This window comes from Sminthopsis crassicaudata, chromosome 5 (genome assembly GCF_048593235.1).
Source record: "Sminthopsis crassicaudata isolate SCR6 chromosome 5, ASM4859323v1, whole genome shotgun sequence".
Classification (NCBI taxonomy): domain Eukaryota; kingdom Metazoa; phylum Chordata; class Mammalia; order Dasyuromorphia; family Dasyuridae; genus Sminthopsis; species Sminthopsis crassicaudata.
Genome location: NC_133621.1, coordinates 265,583,650 through 265,600,657, shown reverse-complemented (window position 1 = coordinate 265,600,657; position 17,008 = coordinate 265,583,650). Strand labels below are relative to the sequence as shown.

Here is a 17,008-nt window from a genome sequence, read left to right as displayed (position 1 = left end):
TTCTCTTTTCTTTAACAGATGAAATATATACTTAATCTCAATGTGTATAGAATTGATTATGTTAAAGTTGTCTGATATCAGTTAGAAACAGGAAAACACAGTAAAAGCCTATGGACTCAATGAAACTTCACATTCTCGCCCCTAGGATGAGCTTTAAAACCAGTTTTGCAGCAGTAGCAGGGATTTGTGTCAAACAGACCCAGCAGGGAAAGTCACCAGGGTCAAGGTGGGTAGGGGTAGGGAAATGGCTCCCTCATGCATGTGGTTAATCCACCCAGCAGACGTTCTGCCTGCTAGTCCTTTATCAAGTAGTCACTGGATTATTTGGGATACTCTTTAGCCTGATAGCAGATGGATGTATTCTTCACATCCCATGGCAGATGCAGTCTTAAGTTCTGAGGCACTTAAAGGTCCCTTGAACCTATTCCTTCTAAACAAAGTGACCCCTCCATTACATGGGTCTATGAACTATTCTATGATATCCTCAGTGGGAACTCAGTCCGTCAATGGAGATATCACACGTTGGTCTTTGACTTAAGAGTTAAGTCCTAGGGAGTTGCTTGAGGTACAGAGAGGTTAGGTGACTTTTACCCAGTGTCACACAGAGCAATTGAATGAAAAGTGAACTGATTTGGAACTAATTGGACCTGGATTTGAATCTCACCTCTGACACTACCTGTGTGACTTTGGGCAAATCACTTGACTTCCATCAATTTTATCTTCCTCCTCCCCATAAGGGGCTCCCTTCCAGTTTTGCATCTATAATTTTAAGTTTTCCACATACCTAATAAGTGTCAGAGGTGGGATTTGAATCCAGATACTCCTGACTGTAAGCCAGATACTTTAGCCACTACATCATGCTGCCTCAGTCATGAAAGAGAAGAAAATGGTGGTAGAGGAGGGCAGGTGATTTATAAAAGCCTTCTTGCTTGATTTATACTATGATTTTCACCTGAATTTACTAAAGACTAAGAAGATATATGAAAATGAGGACAGTCACTTCATTTCCACAAGAGCAGTCAATAATAGTAACATGTAACAACATTTGCTAAATCTGAGATTTCTGAATAGGAGTCAAAACAGGAAATATTTGAAAATGCCTTTAAAGTCATGATTATAAAAATCACTTAAATAAAATCAAAAGTAATTTCTATTTCATGTTCAATGGAGAAGAAATAGTTTTAAAATGTCAAATTGCCAATTCATTTTTAAATTGATCCAATAAGAAAATAGTCTCATTTTCCTCCTTGTTAATTTAATTATGTAACTGATCTAAACAGTCATGTACTTTATTGTTCATGAAATTGCTGTGCAAACAATACTTGTCTTAGGTCATATCCTAGAGTTTTGCTCTCTTCTCATAAGCATGTTACTTCTATAACACAATTCCTATGGTGATCTACGTTTTAGAAATACAGCTATTTGACGTGTCAATTCTACCCTCCCCCTTTTTTGTGCCATTTTAGGGGATGGTCTTACAGTTCCAACGAAGTTCAATATATTTGAAAGACAAGGTGAGATAAAAGCATCATTGGATGGAAAACCAAGAACTGACCTTGCTGCTTTTGAAAATGGAGGTGACTTCATACAAATTTTATTTATATTTACTACTAATTATGTCTGATATTCCATAGACCACCATACTTAGTAACTTGACAGACATGTTAAGCAGGTCTTAACTGTAAAATGATATCCAGTCATCCAGCCTATGGTTTTCATGTTGTTAATTATTTTTAAAGAAAATGATTTCTATAACAATAGAAAAATTAATTTTTTTTGGTTGATGGGTGGTAAATAATGCTAATTGCTGTGAAAAATTACATTTGGGCCTACAGGCCCAAGACAAATCACTCATATTCTTTTATTAGTTTCAGGCTATTTCTTAATCTTCATATTTGTCTTTAGTAATTGGAATTGTTCATATTCAATTCAATAATAAACATTTTAACTACAATCTAATGTGCTAGATTAAAAAAAAAAAGATGACATGCCCCTTGCCTTTAAACAGTCTAAAATCTAATAAGAAAAACAGATATGTATAAATATAAATATGAGTCATAAGTTGGAATGGAATAAGTTAAGGAAAGTTTTAGATTACATGCTCTAGGAAATACTTTTACTAGCAACATTATTGGTCATACTCAGGTATTTTGAACTAGTTCCTTCAAATTTTAAATTTTTTATTTACACCAAAAAGCAGAAAAGAATGTGAAATATAAGGAGGAGGAGGAGAGAGGAGAGAGATAAAATTGGTTTCAAGTCAAGTATTGAAAATAAAAACTGAATATTTAGTTAGGTAGAGATGCTTTTCAAAGTGCACCTCCTTTATTCTCTCTTGTTTGGATACCTTCAAGTTTCAAAATAATTTATTTGCTCCTTCCTTTAACTTTTCCCTATGTCTTTGACAGAAAATTGAAACTAGCAATCAATGGCTAGTTATGCCTAGGGAGATGATTCAGGTGTATCTCAGTTGTACATGACACTCTGTGAAAATTCCTATCTCTCCAAATGGATGAAAGAATTGATTGGTTGCGGATAGTCTGGGGATGAGAAGAATTGCGAAGGTCATGTTAGTTGTTTTCACATCTCCAAAGCACAACCATGTGGAAGAGGAATTTGATTTATTATAATTCCAAGGGACAGTCTTAAGACCACAGAGCAGAAGTTGATAGTGAGGATGAAGGACGGGGAATAAGCAAGATTTCACCTCAATATAAGGAAAAATTTGCTAATTCATGCAATCTGAAGTAGAATGAGTTGATTTATGAGGAAATGAATCTCTTCTTCCTGCAAATTTTTAAAGCAAGTCCAGAAAAATTTTGTTGGAATTATGAAAGGAGTGGTTTATATTTAGAGAAAGGATTGAAAGTAGGTGACCTTTCAGAATCATCAACTTTGTAATTCTCAAAGTGGACATTGTCTATATGAGACACTAGAGTATAGTGAATTTATTTGGAGAATATGGGTTCTAATCCCATCTCAGTCATTTAGGAGCATGCCATTTCTTCTGTTGGGGGCCCAGTTTCTTCACTGAATATTTGAAGAGATTGAGCTCTAGAGGGCCTTATATCACTTTCAAATTCTAAACCTTTGGTCCTATGATTTGGAAATGAGTGGAACTGGGGAAATTGCTTCAATAACTTGTTCTAATTCTACTAAGAAACCAGATGATTATAAAACAAACCAGACAGACTAAGCAAGTTGCAATATTATCTTGCTGAGTCAGTTTTAGGAGGGAACACATCAGTGACTGGTAGAAACCTAGAAAGGTCTTTTGCAGAAGATATTACTTGAGCTTAATCATGAAGAAAATACCAGGAATGAAAGACAACTAGTATCAAGGAACAGAGGGAAATGGAAAGGCTGTTTGGCTGCAGTATAAAGTGTGTGAAAAGGCACAGTTAGTAAGAAGGCTGGAAAGGCAGGAAAAGATCAGATTGTGAAGAAATTGAAATTTCAAAGAAAATTTTTTTTCCTAAAACATATGAAATCAGAGTTTTAGAAGGTGATGAGATTGATGAACAAGAGAATATCAAAAAAGTTCAGAACTTTAAGAAGCCTATGTACTCTAAAGAGAACATGTACTTTACTCTCAGAAATATGTTGGAGTATTGTCCTGGGTGCCACATTTTTAAAAGGGCATTCATAACATGGCAAATGCCCTAAGTTGGGCAACTGAGGTTAAATTAGAGAAAAAGAAGATTTAAGGAAGACATGAAATTACTTTCATATTAAAAGGCTGTCAATAGGATGGATGAGGATTATTCTGTATAGCTCCAGAATACAGAATTAGAAGTTGTCATTTTAGTTGTGTCCAATACTTCGACATCCCATTTGAAGTTTTCATAGCAAAGAATACTACAGTAGTTTTCCATTTCCTTCTGCAGCTCATTTTATAATGAGGAAACTGAAGCAGACAGGGCCTTAAATGATTTGCTGCAGGATCACATAGCTAATAAATGTTTGAACTCAGGAAGATGAGTTTTCCTGATGCTCTATCATGCCACCTACTTTCTCCCTTAGAATTAGAAATATTTTACTTGACTATAAGCAAGGATATCCTAACAATTAGAACTAATTTTTTAAAAGATGCCTTGGTAAATTACAAATGAACCTTCCCAGTCACTAGAAGTGTGTCCATCAAGCAAGAGGCTGGTCACCCTCAATTGTTGATTGATGTTTTTTCTAAATTGGTTGAGAGGTTAAGGAAGATTAATTCTAAGACTCATCATCACTAAGATTTTGTGTGCCTCCAATGCAGGGGGTGACTGTTATGTACCACAAAGGATCATATTTCTCGGAGTGGATGAAAGTGAAGCTTTAACTGAAGAGAATGAATTCATGATGTCAAAAGGTTCAAACAGTAGTAAAGGTAAGAAATCTGGATGACTTTTTCATTAATACTGTTTCATTTATAATTGGTTTGGACACATGTAATAATCTATCATCATATATTACAGATGTTAGTTGAATATCCCAACACAGCTCTAAAATCATTTTTTATTTAGTTAAATTAAAAATCTACTTCTAACCTAATTTCAATAAAAAGTTCAAGTTGCATCTAGAAAGAAAGGATTACCTTCTTATCCCTTTTTATGTCTTTAATTAAGGGAATATGGTATGGAAATGATAAAAAACTCAAAATACTTCTTTTGAATGGGAGCAGCTTCAGAATTTTACTTTGACACATATTTTACTGAGAATACTTAACAAGAGATCTTTCCACCCCAGACTGTAAGAAGATACTGGTTGTGAGTCAATAGGAAAACCTTTTTTTTCTCTTAGTTCCTTGAATACTACCCAGGGCTATCTACTACTTTATAATACCAATGTTCTCAATTAGCAAAAGAATAATTGAACCATTTTTATTTGAAGTCAGAAAAAATGAAAATAGATTTATTGAAAAGCTGATATTCATATGAAAAGCAAAATTTCATTAAAAGATAAAATTTTGAGAAATGTAGTATGTTAAGAGAAATATTGCAAGTGTAGATGAACACAGAAGTAGATTGGTAGGTTGATATTCAATAAATTAGACTAAAGATGGTCCCTGTCCCCCAAAAACTTATCTTCTAATGAGAGAAAACTTTATATAAAAGGGAGCTGAAGGGGTAGGGTATAAGAAAATGAAGATATCAAAGTGCAGGCATGATAGACAAAAGTTCTGGGAAGATGTCAGTACTGTGCTTGGAGAGTAATATCCTTAAAGTATTTTTATTAATACTGAAAATTTTTTTTCTTCTTCTTCCAAAGATATCAAGGACAGTTCTCATCCAAAGCGTCCGGTGACTACAAGACCAGTACCTACAACACACGTATTAAATGCTACTGAGAATATCAACACAAAATGCAAAGAGGATCCTTCTTCAAGTGAGATGTCCTTGGGTATATTTGAACTACATCCAATCAGTTCATGAAATAGACCATCAAAAATGATTATAGCTCAGAAGTAAGAGACAGGTCCTGAGAATGAAGGAAACAAGATTCTCTTGGTATCTCTGTGAAATATAATATGGTTTTGAAAAGTATAATAATCTTTGTTGACTTCATGTCTGGAAAATTGAGATATCATTAATTAGCTATCACCTTGGACTGTTTTTAGGATTAATGAACAAATTTTTAAAAAAATTCATTTAAAATAAATACCATATAAATACTTATGATTTTCCCATATATTGTACATTTTGGAAATTATTCATAATGAATTTCCCCTCTTCAAGGTTGATTTCTCTTTACAGTCTATAGTGTTCTTGACTAACTCCTCTGATATAATTAGGGAGGCAAAACAGTTGGAGAAAAAAAAGTTACCCACTGCTACACTGTAATACTTTCAATCCCCACAATCCATAATAATGTGGCCATTTCAAGCCTTCTCTTACCTTTTCAAGACCCAGTTCAATATCCATAGTGTTTAATCATCTGATGAATTTGCCTATTTTATTAAAAAAACCAAAAAAACAATTGAGATCATTCATGATAAGGGCCCATACTTTTACTCTTCCGTAATCAAAACCTTTGTCCAAGAGAAGTGTAACTCTCTACTCGTGTGCACTTCTTCCTCTCCAGTATCTTCTATGACTTTGTTCTTTTGATCATTCCTTCTACCTCTTCGTCAATCATTCCTCTTACTTGTTTCCTTTCAGCCTACAAACACAGAGTTCATTAATCCTAAAATACATACACATAGGCAAGTGCACACTTGCCTCCACAATAACTCTCAAGCTGTCTACCTGTATTATTATTCTTTTCAGTGTTAAACTTCTAGGAAGAATAGTCATTTCTTAGTGCCCTGTTAGTACTAACACACTCTAATCCTCACACCACTACTAAACTAAAATGTTTATTTCCAAAGCCATAATTGTCTTTTTGCTTAATCATCTTTTTCACCCTTTCCTTTTTTCTTTTCCTTCTTTCTTCCTACCTTGCTTCTTTTTCTCTGTTCTCTTGTTTCCTTTCCTTCTTTGTTTCTCTTTTTGTCTTTTTTCTCTCAAAGTTCTTTCTTTCCTTCCCCCTCTCTCTTTTCCTCCCACTCTTTTTTCCTCCCTCTCTCTCCCCCTCAGCAATTATCAGTTCTATCCACCCTTCCCCCCCCCCCCTGTTTCTATGATACTGACCTGAGTCACCTCCTACTAGTTTAGCCTTTCTTGGATTGCTTCTATGATTTCTCCTTTACCACACCTTCTCTCAATGATTTATTGGTGATTTCGTCAATTCTCATGACTTCAGTGGCCATATATATGTTTCTCAAACTCATATAAGCAATTTCTTAGTCACATGTTTGGGAAAGCATGCTGAACATTGAGGACAGTAACTCTAGCTTTTAACATATTCAGACCTGAATTACTTTCCAAACCTGCCCCAATTGTTATTTTTTAAAATTTCTATTGATGATAGCACCATCATTTTCACTCAATCACAAAAGGCATCTTTGTTTTTTTCCTCTTCCACAGCATCCAATCATTTGCCAGTTTTGTCAGTTCTACATCGCCAATATTTCTCAAAGATATCTCTTCTTTCACTCACCACTTAACATTTACATTGCTATCTCTCCAGACAAAGCCCTCGCCATCTCTTAACTGGTCTATTGCAGTAAAATTCCTATGGTTTTTCCATTTCTAGTTGTTAATAATTTTAAATTAATTTTATCAAATTATCAATTAATACAAATATAAAAAATTTAAAAGATTATATATGAAACTAAGAACTTGTTACAATGTTAGTTGTGTGTGTACAAACACACACAAAATATGGTAACAAAATTGCCCTATTTGCCCTTTTGAACTTATTTTCTTCTGTATATTTCTTGCCTTATTAAAGGTGCCCTTTACCTTATTTTCCAGTTCATTGCAATCCTTCACCCAAGAAATGCCGTTCCTTGGAACAGATATAGTCAAGCAAAATAAGATAATAATCGAGAACAGAACCTTGAGGAATGACTATTGTTTTAAGGGTATGAAGAGCAATATAGAGGAAAGCTTCAGAGAGACTGAAGGAAAAGTTGTATAGGATAGTATCACAGAATCTACATCTGAATACTTACACTTTTTTATCTGTGTATTTTGTTCCACAAAGTCATAGTCAAATCTTTGGTAAAGAGTTTTAAGAAAGCAAAGTAAGATAAGTTAAAAGCATATGATCAAACTTCTTGAAGGTTGGGGTTTATTTTTGGCCACAATAATAAAATACTGAAATTGTCAAAATATCAATCCCATTGCAACTTAATAATAATATGCTATTCAATGATATAGAATTGAATATGGAATATATTTTGTTTTATTTGACTATAATTCATATATTGTTTTTATGAAGGGTGACTTTTTATTTTTTGCTGAAGAATGTCATTTGCTAAAAAATAGTTTACTATTTAATGCTTCCAAAGTAGATTTCTGAGCTCTTTAAAGAACCCTCAGAATAGAAATAGTATAGTTAGTATTTCTTTTCCTCAACTCACTGAAGTGCCAATATATAATCACCTATAGTAATATTTGAATGAAAGCATTTCTTTAAAAAAAAACAACAACTTTAAAATAAACTCTTTTCTTCTTCAAGTGAATGATGCTCAGTCAGCGAGGAAACCTAACTTTAAAGGGGTGAAAAAAAAGAAATGGATTTATGAGGAACCAAAGAATCCCCCAGGCACAGGGACAAGGAAAGGTAAAGTATTAAAACTTGTTTATTACTATTGAAAAAAGACATTTTTTGTAAAAAGAAGTAAAACAACTCCACTAGGATATCTCACCAGAAAAACACAGGGATCATTTTTTTCTTTAGACCAAATTGTAGTTACTTAATGAGACTTCATTTTTACAACTTTCTGATGGCCATGTTTTGTATCCATTTGATCTCTGTTTTCTTTCAACAGCAGCACAGGCTCCAAACCCCAAAAACAAAATGAGCTACCAACGAAATGATAAAAACAGGAACACGGAGAATGCATCCTATGTTCACGTTCAGAGAGAAACCGTAAGGAGTATTTCATTGAACTCACCAGCACGTGGTAGGCCAACAAATGGAACTTATAACAAAGTCAATGTTAACAAGGAACCTAAACTCAACCTCTGTCCAGGTGAGACTCTTTATCTTTAATTGACCATATCAACTATGACGGCCGATTTAAATTCCTTTAGTTTGATTGCGATCATCATTGTCATCCAGCGTCCTCTCATTTTGCAAGCATATCACCAATCTCATTTCTATAAATGAGAAAAAGTCTAATTTCTGTTGCAAGCATTTGAAATTTTAAAAGGAATCTTGGGAGTTGTTTGTCCACCTAAATGAATGCCAAAAGAATACAGTCCATACTTAGGATATGGTCAAGCAATTTCTTGGTCTCTACTGGTTGGCAGAAATCATGTTCTTAAAACTAATTGAGAAAAAAATACTCCCCTCTTCTGTAGGTTGATCTTTTGTATAGTTATGCTCTTTTCTCCCCGACTGTCAATATCCAATGTCTTTAACTTTGAGAAAACCTAGTCCTGAAATGTTGTCAATATCTCCTTGACTTCTGTCATTAAGTTCTAGAGCTCCAGTTTGGATGGCAACAAGAGTTGCAGAAGGGACCTTAAAAACAGAGACCATCTAAAGCAAGTTGAAAATAGTCCGGTAAATTTTCCTTGTGAAATGGGTCTTATGGCCATCCTGGTTCAGATTATGTTTCATTTCAGTCAGGGAAATTAATAAAGAGACAGACTGTAGGGGCATCTTCATATGTCTCATGTGATGTAGAGAAGTTTTGACATTGCATGCCCTGGAGTTCTACTTCAAAGAATATTCCCCCTCTGCTTTATGTCATCCTTGTGGATTGTTTGAAAGTGGCTAACATTTTCTTGCTCTAGTAACTTGCAGTGTAATTATCACTTTTAGTCCAGTGGCTTAGCTCTTCAGCCGGCCTTCCTGATTACTTTCTGAAAAGGTTAGTTTGAGGGTTAACTGAAATCTTTTTGACAATGTTTCATCTCTTGTACCATGCACAGATGACTAGCTATCACATGTTGCATGTAAATCATTTGATCATGTAATAAAACAAAATCATTGTACTGTGTCAGCAAGGCAAGGCCTTGGTGAGGGAAAAATCAATCTTTTCCTCCTTTCTGTTGATGAATTTTGCCCTTTTGAAGACTGGTTACAATTCTCTGAATTTAACAAAATGTCACTCAAGTCTATTAAATTTCGTATTAAGGTTTATTCATAACTGCTGTGAGAATGGTTGGTGGAATTCTGAGTATTGGATGCTTTTGAAATGGTTAAGCTATACTGACATGGCATTTCTTTCATTGAAGGGCTTCATCTTAGAATGTACAGGAAGGTTATAATGTCCCATTCCTTATTATTATTTTCTTTTCTGGTAATACATGTTTTCAATGTTTCTTAGATTTCTTCTCATGTGCAAGTGATCTTTGGTTATAATGTTTATGACTTTCATTGATTGAATTACTTTGAATTACTTATAATTTTAATTCTAAGATGCACATATATTGCTCTCTTATTCTATCAATGACTAATGAATGGGGGGAAAGCCCACAATTGTTAAGCACTTTTTGGTGGGCCAGGCACAGTACTAAGAAAACCAAGCCATTGCTGCCTTAAGTGAGTTTACAGTCTAGTGGAGGACTATATTTTGGATAGGGAATAATTAATATATGGAAGAAATATAGTAGAAAACATTTTACTCCTTTATGAAGCTGCCAGTTGCATTTATAAATGGTTAGACTTTCTCCACTTTGTAGAAGACAAATGAACTTACCCTATCATCACAGGTTGAATTTGGGACTTTTTTTTAAATTTTATTCTCAGTATGTCTTGTATATAGCTTAAATTAATGAGCCTTTTTCACTGCCTTTCTTGCTAAAATGCTCCTTGTCTACTCCATTACTAAAGCTCTCATGTCCTTTGTCCAGATATGTGAATCACACTTTCCTTTTGGTCAGTGGACAGCTCTGTGGCAGAATATTTAAGATAAATCCTAGCTTACTCACTATCCTTGCTTCTTTTTTTCCACTGTGCCTTTTTCCCATCTCTGTCTGTTCAATGTGAGCATTTACACTTCAGAATAATCAAGTGATAAAAATCAGGGATTGTTATAGTTTGTTGATTGTCTAGATGTAAAAAGCGATAAAATATTAATAATTTGACTATTATATTATTAAAATTAATAATTTAAACTTAAAAAATGTGTCCTGGATACATTTTTTGGAGGGCAAGGAGCTGATTGTTTAAAAGATTTTCTCTCATATGTTTTGGGTGTGGAGTGATAACAGTGGAAGGGGGAAGAGCAGTGTTTATCAATGGGTAACTGAACTGTCATAATGAAGACAGGAGTGGATGGAGTTGGCCAGAATTTTGTTTAGAAATAGACAATGGAATTAATTCCTTGCTCCATTTCTGTTAACCATTTCCTATTTTCTGCATAGTCCATTTTGCTTTAATACTTTATCACATCCATTGTCCTTTTTCTCTCCTCTCTAGATATTTGCAACTTTTTTTTTTTCATATTTGTCACTGCCTATTATTTGTCTGGACTGCCCTTGCTCAGTAGATTTATAATGCTTGTCACCCCATCCGGCAGATTGCCATCTTGCAGTACATTGCTAATATAACCATTTATACTCATATATGATTTCAGCCAACGATTTCTTGTGTCCCATTTTCTTATTATGGCTCTTCTGTAGCACTGTATTTAACTTGATGTGCACATGAAACCTCAGCAATATTTTTTAAAAATCATCAGTATGCTTTCTACACTTCTCCTGAGACATTGGTATAACACAAAAGCTCTTGTGCATTAACCACAGTTTGAATATTAAAATCTGCATTTAAAGCCCCATCACAAAGCTTTTTCCTCACATCTTATTTTCTATCGTGTCATATTACCCCCTTTCATATCATCTGTATTCCTGCCAAATTGGATTAAGAGATGCTCTCTGAATTGTAACTGCCACCTAATATTTCCTGCCTCTAAAATTCCTCAGATCTAGAACTTAATCCCGCCTGACATCTTTCCCCACCAATGCTCTTTTTTTTTTTTTTTAAAAGCTTACTTTAGGGGCCTCTTCCTCCATAAAGACTTCCCTGATTCCCTCCTCCACCAATTTTCCTTGAACACTTTTATTTGAATATCTTCTTCATTCTTCCCATTCCCCCCTCTATTTAGTGACTTTGTACATTATTATTTTCATTCCTAGACATATCAGTTTTTTGGAGTCAGAATATGTATAACATTTATTCTTATCCACAATATCTAGTATAATGCCTTTAGAATAGTAGGTATATAATAAATATTTTAGTACTTGGAATTCTTCATTTGCATTTGATTTCAAGAGAAATGTTCATTGACTAGAGAGATTTTTACTGAGATAGTTAACAAAAATAGCAAAACAATATGGCCATACAGTTGGTTGGTACAATATTTTTTCATGTGTGAAACTAGTAGGACTAGTATATCATAAAGTTAAAATTTAATCAATGTCTGCAATATGAGAGACTATGCATAGCAGTGGTTAGGAAACTGGCTTTAAAATTAGGAGTCGACACATCCTAGACAAATTGTGGAAGTTCTTGGTGGCCCAGGCAATTCTTGAAGACCACTTTGTACAACAGCTGATAATCATTAGGGTCAGTGAAGGAAGTTCTCTAAACAAAAAATTTTTAGACCTGTGAAATTGTAAGTCTAATCTAAAACTCGATGGTAGTTATATTCTGCATTGTAGTTTGCAATCCCAAACTGTAAAAGTTTACAAACTATAATGTAAAACACACTTCAAAAGGGTTATTATAGTTTTATTGGCTGATTAAGAGATCTATTTTGTAGCTATCAGCCAATGAAACCATTTCCATTAATGACCAATCCAATCTAGTAGGCACTTAATATGTACCACTTTTGCAGGAGATACTAAGCCAAGGGTATGAGGATATGAAGATAAAAACCAAAAAAATCCTGTTCATAAGAAACTTACAAAGATGGCAATCCTTACTTTATAGCAAGGATATGTGAAAGGTTAAGCAACAATAAAAACAAGTTTGAAAAAAGATAAAGCATGTGATTATGTAACCAATATGGTAGAAGCAATTGTTGTTATTAAAGAGCCATTGGAATGTTTGAAAAGACCTCATGAAAGAAGCATTGAAACAGACCTGTTTGATATTTATATATTTTCATAAATGGAAAGAATAGGACCCATAGTAACTCAGATTAATTGACTCTTGTCAATTAATTCTTGTGACAATTGTATTCCTATGGTAATTTCAACACATACTAGATCGGACTGCTGGGCAGCTAGTAAAGACACTTGTTCCCCGGTCCTCTGACTTGAATGACAACTCCTAGAGATTTACTAGCTATAAAAATGAAGATTAGAAAAATGCATTTTTCAGTATTGGTAGCATCTTTGCAACTTTTTGGGATATTGTGGTAATTGGTTCTGTTTCTACAAAGTATGTGATTAATTGCCTCTTTGTTTTTCTTTAGACAAATATACCTCAACATCCTATAATGCTTCAACATGGAGAAAAAGAATTCCTTTTTCAAAAACATACTCAAAAACTGAAAAGATATATTCAGGTAACTCACTCTACTGATTTTGAAATTTTAGGATGAACAATAAGTTTTGAATTTAAACATCAAAAGTAGTTTGGGACACTTCACTTCATGAAGTCAACACTATTTTTATAAGAATATAAGATGTTTTAATTTCTAATGCAGTAAATATCAATAGTTATAAACCACATAAACAAAAGCTCTTTGAGAGTGCTCAGTAATTTCTAAGTGTAAAGACATCCTAAAGACCAAAAAAGTTTGAAAACTACCAGTCTACTATAAAGATTTTGTCTACTTTTCTTGTAGAATCACTTCTTACTTGTCTAGTTATTCTTAGGCAATACTGAAAAATATTTTGATATTTTTCTTCTCTATAAGATATATAATGGTTACAGTGAATGGTTACAGTGATTTTTACAGTTTATTAAGGCACAATATTTACTAAAAGGTTTCCAATGTCACTGATAAGATGGCAGTGTGCAACTATACACTTAGTTTACTTTGGAGGGGTCCCTAACCATATGCAAAGTCTCATTGATACCAAATACCTAATAGATATAGATTGACTGCAGATCTCTCAGTTCACATACCCTGTCACTCTGGAGAGTATCCTGATATTCATTGGAACCTCTCCTGGATACGAATTTGCCTTGCAATAGATTCAAGAAACCTGTTTTTCTACTTTCATTTCTTTCTTACAGCCTAAGCTTGATCTGGGACACTATTGGAGGATCATTTTAGTTCCCTTTCAGTGTTTTAGAACCTTTCCAAGCAAGTCCTACTTTAATGGGAGCCCAATTGGACTAAGAGCCCAGAACCCACATTGTAGTTTGTAAGCTTCCAGAACTTCCCTGAAAATTACTAGGATAAGTTCAGGCTGAAGAAATTCCCCTTAATCCACAACAACTGCTATGACCTTATGTCCAGCTGATCTAGAACTACCCTCCCGAGAATACTAGACAAACTTAGAACCACTTTGGAATCCTGGGTTGCAGACAGGGGAATTCTTAAAGAGGTAAGAACTTCTGAGGACATTTAGCCAACCCATTTTTCTCAGCAAGACTCCTTTTCATAACTTACCCAATAAGGGGTCATTAAGTCTCTGCCTGAAAACTTCCAATGACAGAAAACTCACTACTTCTCAAGGTAGTCTATTTCAGTTTTAAATAGCTCTAATTGTTGATTTTTTTTTTCATGACATAAAGCTAAGTTTTCATTTTGGTTTTCATGATTCCTTGAAGGGAGCCAGCCACCCAGTAGTTGACCTTTATCAAGCTTCAGGGAAGTAGTAGTTGGTTGTGTTTCTTTAATTCTTTTTCTCCTGTCTCCCTCAGCCCCCTGCTTTTTCTCCTCAAACACAACTCACACATGTAGACAGACTTCAGAGTACTCATAAACCCATAGCATTTTAGAGTTAAAAAGGACTTTAGAAGTCAATCTCCAGTCCAATTTCTTTCCCCATCCTATTCCATGATACTATCCCTCACTTCCAGTTTTTCACACTAAAAGTTTTCAGTTAGTGTTGAATTTAGAATTATAAAGTAAAAAAAAATAAGGAAAAGAATAGAACCCTAGCCCTGACAAGGAGGTCTTACATGGAAGCTGGATGACCAGCTGTTGGGGATGAAAGAGAAGAAATTCTTAGACATTGGTTGAATGACCTCTGAGATGCCTTCTGAGTCTGAGATTCGGTGATATTAAGCTTGGAGCCCCGAAGAATATTAAAATGCTTAAGAAAAGTTATTGGAAGAAATAATTTTTCTGTGTATATCTTATTATTAGAGCCAAGAAGAAATGGAAGCAAGTAAAACAGGAGGTTGAGAGAAGAAAAGGAGAAAAGAGAAAAGTGCTGGACATCCTATGATTTACAATCAAAAATGATAAAAATGCAAATTCAAAGAATGAGATATTCAAGTACTTCATACTATATACTGCTATAGCCAAAGATGATAAAATGCAAATTCTGAAAATAAGATGCAGGAAGTACATTGTACTGTTTGAAAAATGATAAAAATGCAAATTACAAACAGATAAGCTGCATGTGTATTTATACAGGTCTGGAATTCATTCAATGCATTTGTCATGAAAGTTTAATAAAATTCAAAAGTTTGACAATTAAAGTCATTCTTTAATTGTAAACCAAGTTATATTGACCACAGATTGAAGGGTAAAATTGTGTCTTTGATCTGTGTTACCAAAATATTCCTTATGAAAAACCCTCTCCTTTTCTTTATCTAGATTTCAAAATTGGGCCCTCAGAGGTGACATCTGATGAAGTTAAAAACTAATTGAATGAAGGTCTCAGGGCTACAGTTTGACTGTGATGGGTTATTTCAGAGGAATTCCAATGTAAACACCAAACTTTGATGTGTTCTAGACAGAGACAAAGGTTTGTTAAATATACAGGGCAGTTGTTGTACAATGTATTGTAATGGGTGCCCCCGGTGTAGAGCCAATGAGAAAGTGCCACCTTCAAAACTGGATAGAATTAAGTGAGGTGAAAACATTCCATATAATGGAAATAAAAAAAGAAGCTATTCAGAATGGGAAACAGGACAAGCCTGAGAAGAAACTCGGAGTGTAGGGGAATTAATATTTCTATTTGCATGCATCTCTGGCTACCGGTAGGATATTGTTCAATTTTTATTGTGGGAAATCAGGGTTTTTTAGGTTTTTGTTTTTTTTTTTACTCTTTTGTAAAGATGTGATTCCAGTTTTGTGGAGGAGACAGGGCCCACCATTTGTGGATTTTAGTGGCACACTGTCTAAAGCACTCATCAAAACCTGGGGAGAGAGAGTCAATTGTTTGAGAAACAAGAGAAAAATGAGATTAGAAATTGTGTCAGTGAGACCTGCATGTGATGATTTAAGCTTATTTGGGGGAATCAGGTGACAAGCTGTTAACTGGGCAGTTGATAAGATGACATATATCCCCACTTAATAAGCAGCTCTGTGCTTCTGTAACTTCAAGTAGTGATGAAGTAGGAAGTATTCCGAGACCAAAAGTCATCCTTTAAATGTGGTGCAACCCCAACATGTATGTTTGCTTTGTGAATGAATATATAGTCTTCAGCTCATTGCTGAAGAGTAGATGGGGTATGAGAGAAAAATCTCTCAGAAAGGCTTGGCCATAATCATTCTGAGTATTTACCTGTATTGTTCCTGAATAAGAGGAAATTGTGATGGTACTAAGCTCTGTTTCTGAGAACAGTAAACAATGACTCTGAAAACCAATTCTGTCTTTGTGTGTCATTCAGGGATGAGACTGATGGGATAAATTGTGAACCAAGAAGCTCGAACCTGAAACCAAGGCCTAAAGAAGATGAGGAGGGGGAGGCCAACAAATGAGAAAAATAACTGTTGATGCGGGGGATATGAAAGAAAATAGAAATAAAGGGGAAAATAGGGGCTTCTTAGAAGAACAAGAATAGACCAACAAGAACTATCCCTTGATTACTGATCTAAAGAATGAATTTCTGGGAAAGGAACTGGATTTAAATCAAAAGACCATGGGACAGATTTAGGAAAAAAAAAAAACTCTCAGAGGATAGTCTAGCCCTTTTAAAATACACTATTGAACCTGGATAGAATAACCCTGAATATCATTCTTCATTCTTTAAAGGATAAGGGATCTTAAAGTAATTTACATGTGTCATGTAAACAGGTTGATATCTTATCTAGCTAACATTTTGCAGTTTTTCAAAATTTACATTCTTATAAGTCAAGCCTTATGACAACCTTAGCAAAACCCCAATCTCCCTTACCCGTCCATGCTCTGTACCAGGGATTGCCAGACCAACAGGGATGGGGAAACAAAGTCAGCAGATGGAGAAGGGTTCACAACTATAGTCATTCTGTCTTCCTTGAAGTCAATATGACAAAAGAAGGGAATTTTCTGAATGGGATTTTGGGGCACTGTTGTTATATATGTGTATTCATTTATTTTAATTTGTTAATATCAAGTATTATCTACCA

The 17,008-nt window shown here is 34.5% G+C and overlaps 1 protein-coding gene across 21 annotated transcripts in view; it reads left to right on the top strand.

Moving 5' to 3' along the window:
* The window catches only part of C5H12orf50 (chromosome 5 C12orf50 homolog), a 37,276-nt gene extending 20,653 nt beyond the window's left edge, over positions 1-16,623 (top strand). For 4 of the 21 annotated variants that reach the window (XR_012482656.1, XR_012482657.1, XR_012482655.1 and 1 more), the window contains 8 exons: positions 1,467-1,577; positions 4,262-4,372; positions 5,254-5,385; positions 8,050-8,154; positions 8,363-8,566; positions 12,965-13,057; positions 15,272-15,422; positions 16,291-16,623. Coding sequence is in view for 11 of the 21 variants with exons in the window: in XM_074270923.1 (XP_074127024.1) it covers positions 1,467-1,577; positions 4,262-4,372; positions 5,254-5,385; positions 8,050-8,154; positions 8,363-8,566; positions 12,965-13,057; positions 14,816-14,841 (782 nt within the window). In the remaining 10 variants the exon portion in view is untranslated. Of the gene's footprint in view, positions 1-1,466; positions 1,578-4,261; positions 4,373-5,253; positions 5,386-8,049; positions 8,155-8,362; positions 8,567-12,964; positions 13,058-14,815; positions 15,149-15,271; positions 15,423-16,290 lie in introns of those variants that run through there. The other 17 variants (XR_012482658.1, XR_012482659.1, XR_012482653.1 and 14 more) reach the window with 9 other exon arrangements.
* Positions 16,624-17,008: the final 385 nt, after the last annotated feature.